We start from the raw sequence: 20,774 nt of genomic DNA, 5'->3' as shown, positions 1-20,774 counted from the left end.
CTGTTCAGCTTCTCATTTTCAACCATGCTACTCTCCTCTTCTCTAAGTTTGTCTCCTGCACATCCTGGGTTCACATACTGAAGGAGGGCATCAGTCTGATGTTCCTTGCCTGTGTCTGTAGGTAAGGGGTGAGCGGATTTTTTCCTGCCTGTGTGGTTCATCTTTGCTCTAACGTTTGTCTTTTTACTGCCTTTTTCTAACGTTTTGATGACTTAGAGAGTCATAGTATCAAATCTGTGACCACTGTTGGCTGCTCTTTTGCTTTGATAAGGGTTATTCAGTACTAAAGGTACCCCCAGTTTAGATCTACAAAAACTGCATTTAATCAGCTCAGAGAGTGAACCGTGTCCACTGTAATGTGCAATGTTCTCGACTGTGACGAGCTCTGGTGATTGCAGCTTAGATACACTGACCTCTACAGTAGTGACTTCTGGTGTTGCTGCCAATCATGCTTCAGGGCCATGTTTGTGCTTGGCTTTTGAACGGTCTCCAAGCTGTCCTCAGCTTCTCAGTCGTCTCCTGGTTGCTTGTGTACACAGACTGAAGGAGGGCATCGGTTTGTGTGCATTCCAGATTCTCCTTATCAGTGTTCATGGATAAAGGTGTGACCAGACTTTCTTCCTGCCTACTAGGTGATTTCCATGTAACTTCTTTCCAACATTTTGCTGGTGTGGAAAACTATCACATCAAATCTGTGTTCAAGGTTGGCACATTCTGGCATCTGCTCATGCGCATCTGTTTGAAGCTCCATTTGCAGATTTTCATGGTGAAACTGGCCAAACAATCATTGCAAGCACCTAAACTGAGGTACAGTTCACAGATTCTCACTTTGCTGTAATTATTATCAGTTATATGATGGTTGCTGAATAGATCTGATCATCACACTAACTGACTAACTAATCCTAGTTGTGTATTTAGGAAGCTGTTATCTCTGAAGTGGAGTACAAGGTACAAAGTGTGTGATACTGTTGTTGGTTATCCAATCAGCCACACAGATGAGTTAAGTGAAACCACTAAAATTTTTCACAGGTCTCCTGTTCTAGTTGAACTCTACTGTCACTCCCTTCTCTGTTCTGACCCACTTGTCAACCAATCAACGTTCAGTGGAAGCCGATGTCTTCAGCTTCCAGTGACGCACAGTCAGGATCTTAAGGACTATCCAGTCCTGTGCGTGGGAATCCCCTCCACATCCGAACGGAAGCTTGTACACAGAAGGACACATTTGAAGAACCGTAACTTAAGAGGGCTGACAAATGAAGACAAGAGAGTACTCAGGTGTGATACTGCAAATTTCTGTATTGATCCGATACCAAGTGTTATATTATCGATACCAATACCGACAGTGACACTTTTAACTTATATAGGCAGCTTAAAGAGGGAAGATCAGTGTGCCATGACTTATGAGATGAATCTTCAATTTGCAAATTCTGGAGTCCACAAATCGATGGATGATATCATGGTGGCTACATACATCTGTTATGTGCAGTCCGTAGTTATCATCTGTTTTATGGATCTAGTATTGATGGACGCGAGTAAGGCCGAGTTGTTAATGGTGTCAAATATGTTGACATTTCTCACGGTCACCTTTAGTGCTAATTTGATGTTTGACCAACCATTTATGGCTTTTTATGTGTATGCATACACATTATTTTCTTACATCATACTTCATCTGGGCTTTTATACTGCCTGTGGGCAGTTTATAGATTAATATGAGACGTGGCACAAACTGGGTTAGATAAGATTGGACTGAAGTGCAGTGTGTTTCAGGTGTGGTGTGGAGTTTTGGGTGTTAAAGCAAACAAAGGTGATGGATATCACCATATATATTTTATTTTTAGCAACCTCTGAATGTATTATAGGTATATCCATGCTGCCCTGAGGATAAAGTCTAATGACTTTGGTGATCCACTGACTGTTATATTTACTTTTGGTGACACCAAAAGGACTCGTCCTGTGAAAGCTCTTGTAACCTTGGCAGACGTATCCTGGAAAATGGATTGACTTTACTGGTGTTTTGCCTTTTTGTTGCAGTATCATCATAAAGCTGGTATTTCAATAAACCAGATTATGAATGAGGGATAGCCCACTAAAGATTAGAATTGGATGGAGACGTCTGAGTCTGTACAAACAATACTTTTAAGATATTACTGCTGCTCACAGTAAACACGTTACATAAAGCTATAAAGATAACATTTAAAATCAATAAAGGTGATTATTTGTTAAAATAAGGTCCAAGCTCTCCTAAAGCCAGCTGGAGAGAACGATATGCATAAAAGCTAGTGGGCAGAGAGAGGCAGAGAGAAACAACCCCATTGCTGTCTTGTATTTTCCTCTTATCAGTAAGTCACAGCTCTTATCAGAAACATGAGTCCAACAGAATCTTCGTAACTGCATTACATATAACACACACATACACACACAGATTCACACACACAGCTGTCTGGATTTATGAGCAGTCTATGAGCACTGACATCTTCAAATATCAAATAACTATTTCATTTCCCTAACAGGGCAAACATCTCACATGGAGGTGACTCTTTTTGTTCCCATCTTCCTCCACAATAACATGTTCATATTCTGAGTCTCACAGACACGCCTGGATCACCCTCAGACCTCACAAACAGTCTTTTTTGAGTCTGCCATTGACGCAGGAGAGCTCAGTATCTGGTCTAAGCCACAGCTGTTTATAGTTGCTTTCATAGATGATTGTAAATAACACTGCCAGCTGATGCTTGAGAATCTGGTTAGTTGTATATAGACATAAATCAGCGCTTTATAAATCATCGACTCCCACAAAACAACTGGCAGCACGGTGGCTCAGTATTTAGCACCAACAACAAGGTCCTGGGTTTAAAACCTGGGAGGGGCCCTTCTGTGTGGAGTTTGCTTGTGAAGGTTTTCTCTGGGAATTCTGACTTCTTGGCAAATTAAAAGCATGCTCAGTTAATGCTCGCTAACTTAACCCAGAAGACTGTTGCAAAAGATATTCTTTTAAAAAAAGAAGCGTAAAGCAAATAAGAGAAATAATAAAGCAGATACTTACACATTTGAATTAAAGAAATTGAAGTTTATATATTTATATATGGTCCCACTACCACAGTCCCAGATTTCATGTCACAAGTTTTACAATAACATTTTTTAGCGTGTACAATATGACATTTAAAGCAGAAAAACAAAACCTAAACAAGCAACAAACTACCTCGAGCTGCTTGTCCAATGTGTTCAGTCCTGTTATAGCCACATTCAGTGGACATCATTTAAATTATCACCAATTCTACGAATAAGGTGCAGATGTGACTCCAAACTGCAAACTACTCCGATTTTTCTGACTGTGTATAGACAGTTTAGATTTTACAATGTACAAATTACAAATGTTAATGGTGTGACCATTAATTTAACTGCAAAAACAACACTCAGCATTCTTGCTTGAAAACACTGGCGAACGCTGCTCAGTCAAAATTATTGCCTATAGGTGATCTCGCCTTTGAAATGGTTACTTTGAAGATGGGGAGAAAATCTGTTACCTTTAGGTGCATCAGAATGGCAATAAAACTTCTTTCGCTGGGGTATATATTGCAGTTAACTGTGGTTAATAGGCAAGAAAAAATCAAAAGTCTATTGACATCTACATGCACTGAAATTCACAATAACCACTTACATTCAGAGTCCAAACAGATCATGGAAGATTTGAAAAAGAAACTCCTCCACTAATAGTGATGTAGCTGCTGCTGGACAGTGATTTATCTGCAAAATGGCACAGACACTCAGCAGCTTTGCTTTAACATATATAACCAGAATAAAACCAGTCGGCAACTAGTTCCAGAGAGAAATGTCACAAATGACTTGAACTCAATAAAGCAGAAAGATTCAGGTTGACTGCAACATTTTGGCAATCTGTCTGCATTTATGTATATCAGATGGAGATAGCACATCACGATACAATTACAATTAGTATGTATGTTATTATTACATAGTCATAATTATAGTCATAATGAGATGTATCTATATTTATAAATGGCATACTAAGGAGGAATAATGTTATATAAATGATGAATTTGGCACTTGCTAATACCTTACTGACACCTTAATAATACATAATAGTGTTACAATATTATAAATTTCTACAGAAAGAAATTATTTGCCAGCCTTCACCAATCTGTCTGATGTCAACCACCAAATTTCTTTTCCTAGTCACAGTTTTACTCTAGTGTGACTGAGCTATAATAGAGAGGTGGTGAAAGAAATTCAGATGGTTGGTGGGACCTTTTTAGGGCATTAGATGTCTTGCAAAGAAACAGTAATTTACAACACAGTGCATGGAGATATAATCATCCCAGATGCAGCTGTAGTTGAGACTGGCAATACGTTGTTATTGGAGAGAGAAAAGAAGCACATCAAACACTTGACATGCTGGTGTAAAGTCAAGCTTTGGTTAAAAAGCAACACATACCTAACCTGTTAATAAAAGAGACCCAGTGCTTATCTACACAATTAAATCGAAACTCTCTCGGCCACAATTTAGAAGAGAAAAAATCTTGACAGATTAACAGACCTAATCCGTATATAATTCAGGCAAATGAAGGAGCAGATGGGGGGAAAAACTAGACTGATAAGTCTGACAGCAATGTGGTTCTTTTTTAGCTTGTTCCTCCATTATATGCTAAATGAAGGAGAACACTTGACCTTGCATGTGTTTTTACTTTGGCTGTTTCCTCTCCCCTCCCCTCCTTCCACCCTCATCCCTGGGGCAAGGTCTGCCCCTGTGCACCTCCACTTAAAATGACCCTCCACCTTCCTGCCCCCTCTGCAGTCCACCTTTACCCAGCTCAAATGGTTAGCGTGTGTGTGTGTATGTGTCTGCGTGTGCATTTGTCTTCAAAGTCAAGTGCCTCATTGTGTGCAGAATTAATGATAATCCTTCGTAGTGCTCCTGTGCTGCATAAGCCCCTTGAGCTGCTTTTTACCTTTTACCTCCAGAAAAACACACGTCTCGCTGAGCCCCGTCTTACCTATAGAGCTGCCCAGAAGCACAAAAGACAGACAGCTCAGACAGGGAGGGAGAGAAATGGGGGTCAGTTGAAACCAGTTGGACCGAACAGAAGTTATGAAAGACTTCTTGAAATCGACAGCGGTTTGGTGTCTCCCTGCACAGCGGTAAAGCTCTCCAGGTCTCTGCATGCATGTCTACACACACTCCGACTCAAATTAAAAACTTCTTTTCAAACTTTTTGACCTTCCTTCCTCTTTTCTGTTTGCCTTTCTTATCCATTTTCTCCAATTGCCCAAATCAAGAGCATAGCTTCAAAAATGTAGGCTACATATATATATATATATATATTGGGTGGTCAAAAATATATTCGAGGACCTTTGTGAAGGAATGCAGAGAAAGGCTCTATCACAAATAAACATTACCATCCCATACAGTGACCACCGTATCTCGCTTAAAGCCAGGAATTCTAAACAGATGTCTTCATGCATTCACTTGCTCAACAGTGAGTACGCCTGTCTGTTTAGACATGGGAAGCTGATGTGAGGGTTCACACTGGACTCTGTAGGGACCGGAATACGGCATCTCTGTAATAATCACAATGGCCATGCTCCAACCATAATACTACCCCCTCCCTCAGGACTCATGCACACATCCATACGCACTGCACAAGCACGTGCACTCAGAAGACACCCAGGTAATTATTTCCATACCTGTTTTCTTTGCATTTATATTCCTGTCTCCTTCATATGCGTTCATAAAAACAATGCCAAAGCTTTCAAAGGTTATATGAATGATTTTTGAAAACTCGTTTAAAGGCCTCTCCTAAAAGCACGGTGTGCATCTGTGCAACGTCAGAAACACATCCCTGGACTCCCTCAAATTAAATGGAATTTGGTCATGGTTAAGTAAAACTTAACAAAAAGCTCAAACTAGCTGGGACAAAGAGCAACGTGGTTATCTGAAAATCTTTTTTTCTTCTTTTGTGTACTTGCAAAAGTAACTAAAATAAAAATGTAATGAAAAAGTCAAGCCATTTAGCGGGGTGGGTGTCACCCCGCTAATGGCTTGTTTTGATTTTTACACAAAGGATTAAATATGTTTGATCCACGTATTAGCACAAATTGCATCCTCAGCTTTTAAACTGACACAAAGCCTGAGCTTTCAGACACAAAGCTTCTGAGTGTTTCTCTAATTCATCTAAATTTTTCAAACTAAGCATCCCCCACTGGTCTGAATGTGGGGAGGAGGAGGAGGAGGTTAATGGTCACAGAACTGTGCACCCCTGTGACTTCACTTGCAATTTGGTAAACTCAACAAGATGCCAAGAATTAAGAAGGATGAAACAAGGAAAAGCATGGAAAAACATGCGTCACAGTCAGTTCTAGGGCACACAGGGCGAGGAGAGTGAGTTCATACCGGGCAAACATGCCGAGCCAATTTATTTGTTAGTGTGAACAATAAAACCCTACTAATACCAGGTAAATCTTGCTTATATTAAACATGTGAGGTGTTTCTTTTACGGCATATGGAGAACTGGTTCTAATCATCCTTAAAAAGCCTATGGGCACGTGGAAATGCACCTGTAAATTAAATTCACTTGAAACATCCTAAAATGCGTCATTCGCACTGCCCTCTTCAGGGAACAGAGAGAATTAGAGCAGGGAAACCAGCAGGATGAGAGCTGGGGAGAAAAAAGTGTAAATGAGGAATGAGTTAGACGAAATAAGATGGATAATTTGGTTGTCATCTTTCCGTGGTTATTTTAAAGGATATGCTTTGTTCTTGGGTGTAATGAGTTCTCGGGATTTCTTCATCCTGTGGCTATATTTAATCGGGTAGTTTGTCATCTATTCCTGGCTGTTGTGTTTGGACTTTGAGAGCCGGTTCAACTGAGGGAAATTAAAATGTAGTGCTACTGTGCCCCTCTTCTGAACTTAATAACAAGACCCAGGTGTGCACTTACACAGTTATTCTCACAGGCCCACACCTCTGAGTGAGCCTATCCGCAGTTACGGCTGTGTGCGTTGTCGTAATGAGATATAGTGACAACTGAGGTGTTAAAAGGTCCTCGGGGTGGCTGCAGAGGCAGCAGAGAGCCCACCACCAAAGTGGGAAGCTGCTGCTCATTCCCTGATCGCTCAATACATGTTGGAGATAGAGTGTACTACATAGATACACAACATAGACGCCGGCTTTAAAACACACACTCAAGTGCACGCACTGTGATGCATGGGTGCTTGAAAGTAAAGCGCACATAGCCACAGCAATGTGTTGACCCTGCACACGATCATCTCTGCCGCCCCCCCTCAGGGCACGCCGGGCTGTATGCTGTTGGTCACGCTCCGGCCCAGAAATGCCATTCACCAGACTACCGTCTTTCATCGCCATCTCCACAGCAACAGCGCCCTAAGTCACCGTGACAACGAATTCCACCTGGGCTTGTGACACTTGCTGCCTCCTCCACGCTCACCATTCAATCACGTCTCCCCGTTTGCTCTACAGCCCTCCATCTCTCTTCATAACTATTTCATATGTCCTCTAGTCGGCCTCCCCGCTCTGTCCCCGCCACAGTCTCTTTCCACGAGCCCATTTGATTGCCCTTGTTGTTCACATACCTTCTGGGGTTCCCCATTGTTGGTTTGGATTAACCTATCAGGGGACCCTGAGAGAAGCAAAGAGAGAAGCAGAGGCAGCCCCTGCATTCTTTGCGCATTACTTAAGACAGTGTAGATGGAGAAACACACAGACAAAAAAGCGAAATCCTTTATTTATTTATTTTTATTGCATACATCCTTCATCCCCTCGAACTGTACAAATATACCTTTAATTCAGTGATTTAGGAGCACAATGTGCCTTAGTGGCATGTAATCCCATCAGATTTGCAATTAATTACAATTTTCATAAGTGACACAGTGAAACTGGGGCTTTTGGGCCTCTTTAATGTCTGCAGCTTGATTCCCCTGTTGACAGAACAGCTGCAGCTGGATGTAAATAAATAAACTATATTTATAAAGTGTCAGATAATAGAATGCTGTAATCATGATGAATAATAATGGTGAAAACTATATCATCAACTGAATTCACTCGACTCTGTGCTAACCAAACATGTCCTGTGTATAGAGCGCCTAACCCTCACATCCTGAAAGCACTCTGCTGCCCTCATGTGGTCACTCTGACCACATGAGGGCAGCACTTTTAAGAAGTGTGATGACACTGAGGACAGTGATAACATTTGCATTTGTTTGGGTTTTCTGCTTTATTACAGTCCCCATTAGCAGCTGCCTTTGCGGTCGTACATACACATGCAATCAATGTTCAGAAAACATAAACACAAAACAAAGTAAGCCGTTCTCATTCAGATGTTATTGAAATTCATAGAAGAGAATATTAAAAACTACCTTGTAACAGGATATTAAACAGAAGCAATGATCACGAGCTTCATAGAATAAGTAATCAATGCAATATACATTAATTTCCATTCAATTATGATTCAGCATTTCCCATCTGTGTTGTTATACTTTAGCTTCAAAATCAAGGTTATAAGTCTGCTTCATATTCACACAGCAGCTATAGTCTCTCCTCTCCACCAGCTGTCTTTGTTATACTAACTGGTAATGTGTTCCACCAGATCACAGCATGGGAAATTACAGTTTTTATACAGTTTAATTCAGCTCAGTATAGTTTTATTTATGTAGCACCAAATTACAGCAGCAGATACCTCAAGGGACTTATATCATAAGATAAAGACCCTACAATAAAACATTGAAAACCCCAACAATCAGACAACACCTTATGAACAAGCACTTGGCAACAGTGGGAACAAAAAACCCTTTTTTAGCAGGAACAAATCTCCAGCAGAACCAGGCTCAGGGAGGGCAGCCATCTGCCACAACCAGATAGGCGTGAGAGGAGGTAGACAGGATGAAAAATAGAGCTAGAAAGTAATAATAACTAATGATGCAGTTTTATGTTGAGTTGCTTGAATTTTTTTTTAATTTCATTGGCTTAAGCACTAGATCCAAACACACAGACCACCTGGGCTTGAGTCCAGGCCCCCAACAGGACCTGTGCATCTTCTGTGCTCAATGAGATGAGCTATAACAGTGCCCAACTCTACTGCCGCTGCTGCAGTTTCACTGCTGTTAAAGTGAAACTGTGAAAGTGTCAAACAGCTGTTTGGCAGTGGTTAAATCCTTATATACAGCCTCATTTTGTACAGATATGTGATATTTAACTCGGATAAAACAGGTGGTGTGTAGTTTCATTTTCTTCCTCTTTCGAGGCTAATATTTACTACCTCGCAATAGCACTGCATTACACAGTACAGCTGCATAACACTCAATGTTAGGTATATTTTAGCACTAACAATGTCTCCATTAAATGTGCTGTGAGTAAGTAACCACACAGGAACAGGTTTGGTCTGCATTTTATCTCAAATCTGCACAAAAACTACTCTGTGGTGTGTCACACATCCTTCTTAATCATGCCAAACACCAGATGCTGTGTGCAGAATAGTTCCTATATTTAAAAACAACAACAAAACATCACAGTGAATATATTTATGAGATCACAAGATATTAATTCAATGATTTGAGTTTAATTTTAGGAGTTCAAATAGACTCTTAAAATAGACGAGTATAGCGCGCTCACTGAACCTTGACTATGTATATGTTTTAGTGTGACCACTAACTCTAAAATCACATATCTGACCTTTGACTGTGGCACATCAAATGTTTTTGATATCAGGGTATTTCCTGCTCAGAGTGGGCCTATTGTGAGCTGATTATTCTTATAAGCACAAATGGTCCACATATAGTTCAGGCAAGGAGTCTGTGTTTGCTTACTTAACAGAATTGTGTGGTGCCTGATATGGGGCATGGTTTTAAGCTTGTATCTGAGTTATCGTGTCTTAGTTTCACATTCTTTTGGGGGGTTTCTGTCTTCTTACATGTCAGGTATTGATTATTGTGTTTTGGTGTAGATTTTTGTGTGGTTTTATTTTCTGTCACTGCTTTGGTTTCAGTATTGTAGTAGTGCATTTCCATTTTGTGACATCATTGCCTCATGGTTTTGAGACTACTTAACGGCCCTTTGTTTTTATCACTGTGATTTTCTTGTCTGTGTATTTTCTCATGTTGTTTCCGGTTTTACTTGATCTTTACAGCTGCTTGTGCCTTGAGTTTTACTTCTCCCTCGAGATTGTCTTGATTATGTACATTATGTCCCTTTCGGTTATCACTTCCTTAGTCAGCCCTCTCTCCCCCTCTTTGCTTTGTTGGTTTTCTGTTGTTCCTCGAATGCTCCTTGTGTATGTGTATTATATTCCTGTGCATGGGTTGTTTGTGTCATTGTTTCTGAGATTAATAACAAGTATGATTTAATGCAGAGAGGTCTATTAACATATAGTGAGTGAAAAAGGTGACTGAAAAGGAAAACCTCAATGCATCATGGGAGTTCCCCAGCAACCTATGCCTATTGCAGCATAACTAAGGGAGGATTCAGGGTCACCTGATCCAGCCCTAACTATATGCTTTAGCATATAGAATAACACTGGCAGTCGGAATAAGCAGTCACACAATCCCACATGTTGGACAGGAAAGGGGTGGCAGTGGAAGCATCTGCATACAGAGGTCTGAGGGATCTTCCAGAAAATGGTGACACTATTTTCCAGAGAACTGATTGGTCAGTAGCCAATCATCTGGTCTGCATTTTTAACTGATTTGTGAAACTTAGTTTTAAATACATTTTTGTTTAGCTAAGTAAATGATAAAGTAAATGACACTTAAATAAGTGGTTAGAAATATTGTTATCACTTGGTGTCTTGATGCATTCTCAATCATCCAGGAAAGTAAATCTCCAAAAGTTGATTCTGTCCATCTGGACGTAGCGTTTTGTGGGAGAAACGTTTCGTCACTCATCCAAGTGAATTCTTCAGTCTCAGCTGACTGCAGGTTTCCCCAAACCTTATAAACAGTACATTTGCATAATGACTGAAACCAGCCCACTGAAGGAACAATGGGCTGTGAGGTCAGTTCCTTAATCATAATTATGCAAATTCCCATGACCATTGATCAACAATCACTGACCAAAACCCACTGATCAAAGAACACTGATCAATGGCCATGAGTACCATTCAGAGAGAGTTGGGGAATGGCTGCAATCACAGTGTTGTAAGATGGCGAAAGATGTACCCTTAGGCCCCCTCCTCGATTCAGAGATGGTCTTTCCCTCTTCACGTAAATGGCCTCCTTGACTCCGCGCTCAAACCAGCGTTCTTCCCTGTCCAGGATGTGTACATCCTCATCGTTGAAAGAGTGTCCACTGGCCTGTAGGTGTAAAAAGACTGCAGAGTCCTTTCCCGCTTTGACAAAAGTCCAGCTGGGATAACCACATTTACTCAGGGCCTTCTTGATGTGCTGTTCTTCTCACTTGGTGATTGTCCCTTAGTGTTAGACATTTTTTTAATGCAAGAGAGACTCTCAATAAAGTTTCTATATATAAGTATGCCTACATATATTTGCCACTGTAAACAATTTGTTCAATCAAACAAACAATCATTTGCCTGGTTGAATGATATGTGACCTCTGTGACCTCTCATTCCTCTGCGTACTATCACATGTGCACACCACATTTTCTGGAGACTCGGGTAAAGAGAAGGGCTGAGCTGTCAACTCACCACCTGGTGGTGGAGTTGGATCAGGTGGCAGAGGAGGATGCTGGACAGACCTGGTGCACCTAAATGTATAGTGAGGGTGTGCTGGGAACAAGTGACAGAGGCGCTGGTCCACAGGATCTTCAACGCACACCTCCTTCATACTTCCAATAGGTGGCGGTAATGCACCCGCCCAAAAGACAGAAGAAGAAGAATCCTGTGTTTTTAAGGGGTGTCCAAATTCATAAGCTGTGTCCCAATTCAGGGCTGCACACTTCGGGGTCTACATGGGGCGGGTACTCCAAAGGCCGAGTAGGCCAGAAGTGAAAGGCTGTGAAATTGGATGGTCTAGCCTTCAGTTTTGCGTCACCAGCTGTCTCAGTGGAGTTTAATAAACTCTAAGGCTATCCCTCAAAACATTCTATGTACAGCATAAAATCTTTTTCAAAACCCTGAATTCTTAGTAAATGGGCACAACATTACAACTAACAGTCTAAAAAACTCCAAAATTAGGGAATTATTTACTAATGCTTTTTTCCCATATAGATCCAATCCAAACTCCATCTCACGTCTGTTCTCCCGTGATCAAAAGAAAGAGATCAGAAAAAATTACCCAAAACCTCCCATTCCTCCCAAAGCTAAGGAGGTCCACTACAAAATCCTCTCTGGTGTTTACCCTTCCAACAAATTTCTCAGACGTCGCTTTGCTATTGATAAGAACTCTTGCTCTTTTTGTGATGGGGATATTGAATCGACAAAATATTTATTTTATGAACGTATATATTCTTTAAAGCCCTGTGGAACGATGTGCACTACTGACTTTTCCCAAAGATTCCAAACTTACTTGAATTTTCTAAAAATGATATTATGTTTGGATAGCTGAGAAAAGAAAAGAAACACAAATGTTGTTTTCTGAAAACAAAGCCATCCTTTTTTACTCTAAGAATTCTGCCTATTCTTCTCATCTGTAAAGTTTATGGACAAAAAACAAGCTGTGGATCTGCATCATACGATTAATGAACTGAATCTGTTAGAAAACCCCTAGGGTATAACTCATTTTATGTCTTTTTTTACGAACTTGCGTCATTACAAATCGTGTTTGTGTATGCGTGTTATATTGATTAAGTAATAGTCGAGTGTGTTTATGCTTGTCTGTGTGGAGAGGACTGATTGGAATTGTGATGATGATGTCCGCTATCTTCACATATTACATATTACAAATTTTTATTTTTATACACAATAGGCTATATTTTCATAGTTACCTTTAAGTCTGTAATTAGGTGCCATTCTTCTTATTTTATGGTGCTGTTGTTCAATTGGGGGAAGCTCTCCGTTGAGGAGAAAAGCATGAATTTGTTTGTATACGGAGGTATCTATTGTTTAAATGTCCCGGACAGTCAAAAGAGAGGCAGAGCTGTCGAGAAATTCTAGGAGCTAACTGGGCGCTAACCATGTCATTCAAATATATTAGCTGTCGCAATGTTGAGAAGGGTTTTTTTTGTTTCCAACCTTTATTTAAAGATTAGTACAATACAAAGGAGAATTAAACAGTATTACATTAAAGGTGTTGTACTTACAGAAATTGTAAACCATAAGCAAACAAACAAACATTATTCAGAACCTACATTACACATACGCTAGGGGGAGAAGTTTTAACTGATTAAGCCAAAAAGTGAAGAGACTGAAGGATCTTCATTTTTTCACATGCAACCAGTTTTTATAGCTTTAGGGTTAGAAGAATTCTTAATTGAATTTAGATATTGCAAAAGCTCATAGGAGTATACATAAAAGGAGGGATGTCTTCCTAAACATTTGGATTTGTGAATATGAAATTTAGCCATTAAGATTAACAAGTTAATCATATACCTGTTATCACTGTTGAATTGTTTTTGGTTTTTGTGGAGACCAAATAATACATATTTCCAAAACAGAGCAAATCCTTTAAAGACATTTTCTGAGATAAAAACACATAATCTCTGCCAGAAGTCTTGTACAAGAGGATAAAACCAAAAAAGATGTACAGTGTTCCCTCGTTTATGCCAGTAGTTACATTCTAAAAATAACCCGCGATAGGTGAAAACCGTGAAGTAGCCAACTTTATTATGATTATCATTATTATAGATGTTTTAAGGCTGTAAAACCCCTCACTACACACTTTATACACTTTTCTCAGACAGGCATGAACATTTTCACACTTTTCTCTCTTGTTTAAACACTCTCAAAGTTCAAACCTTCGTAAAAAAATAAGTCCAGTATTATAGAATGAAACCAAAGGCACCCGCAGTTGCCATTGACGGTGCAAAACGTTTCGTCGACATTGTTGTGTTTGTTGGGGAGAAAAATTACACACATACAGTGCAGCACTTCAGAGTCACACTGCTAGCGATCACAGATTTATGTAAATTTGACAAGCTAAACGCATTCTGTACTGTACAGGAGACACGGCACGAGATTGATTTGACAATGGTCTACAGCCAATCAGGACGCAGAACACAATCTGCTGTAAAAAAACACAAAACAAAACAAAACAAAAAAAGCATGCAAAATTGCACACAAAAAAAAATCGAAAGGCCGCGAAAGGTGAACCGCGATATAGCTAGGGACTATTGTATAGTGGATTCCTTGCAAGTCTTACAAAAGCTACAGTTTGCATCAATGTCTAATTTGAATTTGCTTTGAAGATAATCTTTAGATGGGTAAATTCTGTGTATTAATTTACAAGAAATGTCTTTAACTTTGTTGGTAATTAAAAACTGATTAGGTAGTCTCCAAACTTCTTTCCACATAATATCATCAGTCAACCGGTTCCAGAAAAAAATTACATATGGTAGCGTGGTTATACTATTCAGAAAAAAAGATCTGACAGATTTATTGTTGTTTTTTGAGTGCTTAGAAAAGCATATCTTACCAACAACAGTTTTTATTGGAGATGCCAATGGCCTGTGGTCTGAAGGGGTATTAGGTTTATTCTTAAAAAGCATACAAACCCCTGAAGTGTAGAGCCAAATACTTTAGTATAATCATCACGATTTATAGCTAAATTGAAATGTAGACAAAATTCTTCACAGGAGAAAAGCATACATTTGAACTGAATAATTGGTTAACTAAAATAATGCTGTTCCCAAACCAACTATCTAAGAAGAGAGATTTTCTTTCATGTAGGATATCCTTGTTATTCCAAATATAATAACTGTGTGGACTAAAGTTATGCTTGTAAATAAGAGTCCAAGATAAAAAAAAAAAAGCTTGGCGATAAAAGGGAGAGATTTTTATAGGGACTTTATCAATGTCAAAATTACAGGTAAGGAAAAAATGTGCACCACCTAACTTAGACTACATGTACATAGGTATAGTATTCCAAATGGAAGTAGGATTATTAATTAGATTTTTTTTAACCACTTTATTTTGAATGTGTTATTTAGAGTGTTCAAATCTAACACATTAAGTCCTCCATTGACATAAGAGTTCAAAAGGACTGGTTTTTTTTAATGTAGTGTGTCCTATTTTTCCAAATAAAGTTGAAGAGTAACTTATCAACCTCTTTTATGAGTTTATTATCGAGGTGCAATGCCAATGCTGCGTATGTAAAACGAGAGATTCCGTCTGCTATTAATACTCTACCTTTTAATGATAAATCTCTTAAGAGCCACTGAGTAAATCTGTTTTTGAGTTTCTCTAAAATAGGATAGAAATTTTGAGTAATTCTTCTTTCCTGGTTTTTGGTTATTATAATACCTAAATAGCGAACTTCTTGTTTTATTGGAATGTTACACAAAGCTGTTTTCGAACATTCTTTTATCGCCATAAGTTCACATTTACGAATATTCAAGTACAGTCCAGAAGCTTTGGAAAATGTGGAGATTGTTTCAACACCAATAGATATTTGATGTTCATCTTTTAGGAATAATGTGGTGTCGTCGGCTAACTGTGTTATGAGTAAATCTTTGCTAATTAGCGATATACCTTCTTCATTGCTTGACTTCATATGGTTAGACAACAGTTGGGCAATTAACAAAAAAGGTATGGAAAAATGGGACAGCCTTGTCTTATCCCTCTTTGTATGTTAAATCTGGGTGAAGTCCCGTTTGTTAATTTAATACTGCTGTTACTGTTATTGTATAATGTTTTAATCGCTGAAGAGAAGTAAGTACCAAAACCATATTTATCTAGAGCTTGAAATATAAATTCATGCTCCACTGTATCGAAGGGACGAAGGCCTTGTAGAAGTCTAAAAATAATATGAATCCATTGCTATTTATTAGGTCAGAATAATCCAGAATATCTAAAACCAATCTGATATTGTTAGTTATGTGTCTTTTGGGCATAAAGCCAGATTGTGTTTCATCAATAACCGAGTCAAGAACCATCTTAAGTCTATTAGCTAAAATTAGAGCAAATACTTTATAATCGTTATTCAATAAGCTAATTGGTGTCCAATTAATAATCATCAATAGGTCCTTATTAGGTTTTGGAATCAACGTGGTCAAACCTTGATTCATTGTACTGGGAAGTTGTTGGTTTCCTATTCTTTCTGCAAAAACCTCAAGAAGAAAGGGAGCCAACTCTTCAGAAAATGTTGAGAAGGGTCTGGCTGCAGCCACTGTGGAGCGTCATAGTGGGCGTTTATCAATATGCGTACTTGTGCGTACTTGCGTTCTCGTGTACTCGTGATACGTCATCAGTCGGAGACCAAGTACTGTTCCAATTCGAAGTACGCATCACGCCGAGAACGCGAAAAAGTCCCGGATGTGTTCTCGATCCGCCCATTTTATCGAGCATGCATCGGTGTAGACTTGGGACAGCTATATATCCCAGAATGCATTTCGTCCAAAACTCAACAGCGGACTCCCGGCACATCGCCCCCCCCCCCCGTTCGCGGTCTTCTCACTACTCAGGTTAAAGAAACCCCAGCAGCTGTCTATAGTATTGAGTGTCCACTAGAATAGAAATAAAAGCGTTCTAACATCTCACCTGCTTGTTTTTATTAAGGTATGTACACGTATGTACATGTACACTATTTTTATTAATAGAGGTTTCACTACTGAGGTTAAAAATGATATACAAGTCACGTAGATCACTTCTAAATGTTAATGTTTGGTTTATTTCAGTGTGTTATTTGTTCCTGAGTAAACCGGTTTGGCTGTGATTAAAGTTAAGCTTCATAACATGTTACTCACAGTTAAATTAGGAGGGGACGGCAGTAAAAACTCCGGACCTGTGACATCATCACGTACGCTGGTGTTCCGACTGTACAAATCACGAGTCCGTGCTCGCGTACTTGAGAATTGAGAAACGGCCCACGAGTCCGTGCTCGCGTTCTCGGCGGGTACGTACTCCCGTGCGTTCTCGGCGAGTACGTACTCACCGAGAACGCGAGTACGTACTCGCGTACTTGGGCATTGATAAACGGCCAGTGTAACCTCCACAGTAGCCGGAAACACGTGACCTCCATGGATACAGTGGAAATCTTGGATCGTAAAGGTTGAGACAGAAGCTGTGTCTTTCATAAATAAATTTGCCGTTAGTAATTTCATAATTCTAGGAATCATCTAGTTTGCTTACAATGATCATTTTGCCACTTTGTTTGCGTTACAACAACGGTCATTTTTAAATTTTGTTTTTTTTAATCGTGCTCCAGGAAATGTTGGCAAAGAGAGGAAGTGAGGTAAGATTCGCGCATGCGTGGTACTGATCGGCTTTCAGGTACGGATCGGGTAGCGGCTGTAACGCAAACAGGGGAGAAAGAGGAGTAGAGGACGAAGAATGACGACGCTGCAGTGTAGATGCATGGCAGAAAAGAAGTTGTTTCGGCGGGAACTTGATTCTTGGCGTTATACATTGATTCACTGCGTCGGTATGGTTCATATGCAGTTTAGTATTTTGTAAAAATAAAACATGTAGTGAATGGTTTTGTCCGGCAACAGAGGGATCCTAGCTCGAGCTGGTTAGCTAGCTCCTTTTGTCTGCGCTTGCTAGCCCTTCGCCGGCGTTAGCGCTTTCTTAGATCGTTTCATTTCTGTCTTAAATTGGATTGTAACCAATAAGATATAATGCATATGCCCAACCAAGATATGTAATTTTATCTATCGGTGTACGATAACAGCATCAGTTATATTTGTAATAAACAGTTATAATTGTTTATTGTTCGATGGCTATGCTATAGCCGTGCTTAGCTAAAAGCTGTTGTTATTTTGGGAGAATGTTGTTGTTACGTCAAGCAAGCTAATGTCAGTGCAATACCACGAAAGCATTCATTTCAGTGGTGTCCGGTAACGGTTTTCCTCGGGCTCTTTTCTATTTTGAACGCAGTTTTTAATGCTACAGTAGCTGTTGATGTTAGCATAAGGCTGGCGCACCTATTCTTAAGTCAGTTTCCTACTGTGTATAACGTCTAAACAAGGGGTGTCAAACTCGTTTTAGCTAATGAGCCATATACGGTCCAGTCCGGTCTCAAGTCGGCCAGATTTATAAGACCACTGTACATCACCCAAAATATAGAACACTCCCATAAAATTTTGCCAGACAACGAATTATGTTGGTCATTTAGCAAATATGATGATTGGTGTAGTTTCAGCATTTCTCGACGTTCTTTGCATCGTCTGGTATTGTATGTATCACAGTTTAAAGGCACAAAATAAACCTTTACATTTGTTTTTGTGATTTAAACAACTTGCCTGTATCTACAGTTACATTTTAATTCCTGTGAAATAATGCTGTTAACACCACACTAGGAAATTTTAAATAGGAGTAATAACAACTTCACAGTAATTTTTTCACTGCATGTTTGACACCTCTGATCTAAACAGTTGTGACAATGGTGTCCTACATGTAATCATGCATATGTGTTGTTTTTCAAGGTTTATAAAGAGTTCATTGTAAACATCAAAATTGTTCTGTCTTCCTGGAAACGACAACATAGTAAACAGTTTTGAGAGCAGATTCTGCCCAGATCTTGGAGTCCTAAACCATGCTCTTGTTCGTATCAGCACTGATGGATTGTTCCCATTTTTGTCTTGCAGGGTTTGAAAGCATTCTAGAGGGAATTTATGGCCCGCTGCCGAGAGACCTCAATTTATTTCATGGTGGGTTGTTGATTGTGTATGCTCTTTACCATTGGCTTGTGACTAGGTAAAGAGGACTGTACATTTATTTTCAGCATTGCCAAACAAACAAATCATTATTCTCGCAATGCCTTTTGTCTTCCCAACACTGTCCCATATCTATTCTTATAATATCAGACCTCAAACATGTGTCACCAATATTAAGGCTTTTAAACCAAAAAAGATTTGCATTTGTTGTGAGATTTACTTACCTATTGATTGGTACTCATTACGTTATTTAAGTAGTTGAATCAGAAACCACATCATCGGTATGATTCATATTTGTACTTCAATTCAATTCAATTCAATTTCTTTATTGTCCCACAAGGGGAAATTAGTTTAGCAGCAGGATAAAAATAAACAGAACAATAATATAAAATAATAATGACAATAATAGTGATAGAAAGTCCAAGGACGGTTATTTGCCATTAAGGAGACAAGATGCAGCAGGGATAAAAGAAACCTGGAGTCTTTTTAGTCTTCCTCACAGGTACTCTAAAACGGCAGCCGGAAGGCAACAACTCAAACTCACTGTGAAGTGGATGGTTCAAACAATTAATAATAGAATGAGCCTTTCTAAGCACATTTTTATTGTAGATGGCCAAAAGTCCATCTTGCCAGCCCACTGAAATTTTGCTAGCAGTTTTTACCAGAAGTCCCAACCGATTCTTATTCTTCACCGTCAGGTTACCAAACCAGGCAGCGATACAAAAGGACATCACAGATTCAATAAAACTTCTATAAAACAAAGACAACATCTCAGATGAGACATTAAAAGATCTCATTTTCCTTCAAAAGAACAGGCTTTGTTGAACATTTTTAGTAGTGGCATCAGCATGAGATTCAAAACACAGTTTATGGTCAAGTTCCCATTTGACTGTAATTTTAACCATATATTGTTTTTAAGTCGGACTCAAAAATAGCAAAAATGATTGTTTTCCTGCTCATTTAAAAGCAGTCCACTTCCTCTTTAACTCATAATTTTACATATATATCCGCTATGCTGCCTCGAGAGATAGCACAGCAGATTGCATTATTAGATTATTAAACAACCATTGTTAATAAATTATGATACAGTTTCAATGATCCTAGAGGCAAGTCTAAATATTTTCTGGTATTGTAATGTCAATATTTTGTTAGACCTAAAGCTCTGTAGTAGGAGTAATTTGGGACTAGATTTTCAAAAGCCTAAAACTGAGCCTTGAGGAGATGGAGTCCATTTCTGTGTCAGATGACTGTATAGTATGCTAAAATGTAGAGTTTTTCCAGAGCTGCCAAAACCATGTTGAGTAAACTGTACTGTATCAGCTGAAATTTAATCTTCTTTGCCTCTGCCATGTGTTTATGTGTGACCCATTTCTCACCTGCTAAAATTCTGCAGTCGCATAACAACTTCAGCTTCACAAAAGCTCCCACGCCCTGGAAACTTTCGTCACTCTCTACAGTGTGCTCCAAGGCACCACCAGTATGTCAGCCTCACAAGAACAAAGGTCTTCACAAAATATTTGCAGTATATAAAGCAAGCAGTTACACCATAAAACATATCCATGGTGCCACTACCCTTTGTACTCATATCAGGAAGGAGCACGATATCGAACCTGGAAGACAAATAAATCTAACCTAAAACACCAGAATTTGGTAGATCCCTGAAAACCCTAAAAATATCTTTTACCTTCTGTCTCTCTGTTGCCTTTATTAGCTTCTACCATGCCTTCACATCCCTCTAGCACTCTGTGGACACCAGCAGCCAAAACATACAGCTTGCTTGATACTGTCTGGGATCTCAGTGAAGTCTGCCGTGTCATCTGGAGTTTGAGTGAGGCTACACTGGAACCTAGTCAGATGACATGATAGACTCCTGGCAGGGAGATGATTTGATCAGTGAAACATAGTTTGGCTGACATTCATTTAAGACAAGATCAGGGTGAAAAAAAAACTATCTTAAATGAATGATAAAGACAGTACAGCACCACAGTGCAAAATTTTTTACTGCCACCCTTAATACTGTATTTTCCACACTATAAGGCGCACT

At 39.3% G+C, this 20,774-nt stretch overlaps 1 protein-coding gene across 2 annotated transcripts in view; it reads left to right on the top strand.

Annotated features, from left to right (window-relative positions):
• The first annotated feature begins 17,354 nt into the window (after positions 1–17,354).
• The window catches only part of lcorl (ligand dependent nuclear receptor corepressor-like), a 22,451-nt gene continuing 19,031 nt past the window's right edge, over positions 17,355–20,774 (top strand). For both annotated transcript variants that reach the window (XM_039613292.1, XM_031750996.2), the window contains exons 1-2: positions 17,355–17,496; positions 18,662–18,724. In XM_039613292.1, coding sequence (XP_039469226.1) covers positions 17,406–17,496; positions 18,662–18,724 — 154 coding nt within the window. In that variant the 5' untranslated portion in view covers positions 17,355–17,405. The remainder of the gene's footprint in view (positions 17,497–18,661; positions 18,725–20,774) is intronic.

This window comes from Oreochromis aureus, linkage group 6, assembly GCF_013358895.1.
Source record: "Oreochromis aureus strain Israel breed Guangdong linkage group 6, ZZ_aureus, whole genome shotgun sequence".
Taxonomy (NCBI): domain Eukaryota; kingdom Metazoa; phylum Chordata; class Actinopteri; order Cichliformes; family Cichlidae; genus Oreochromis; species Oreochromis aureus.
The sequence above is the reverse complement of the archived record's forward strand: the minus strand, read 5'-3'. Positions and strand labels throughout refer to the sequence as shown.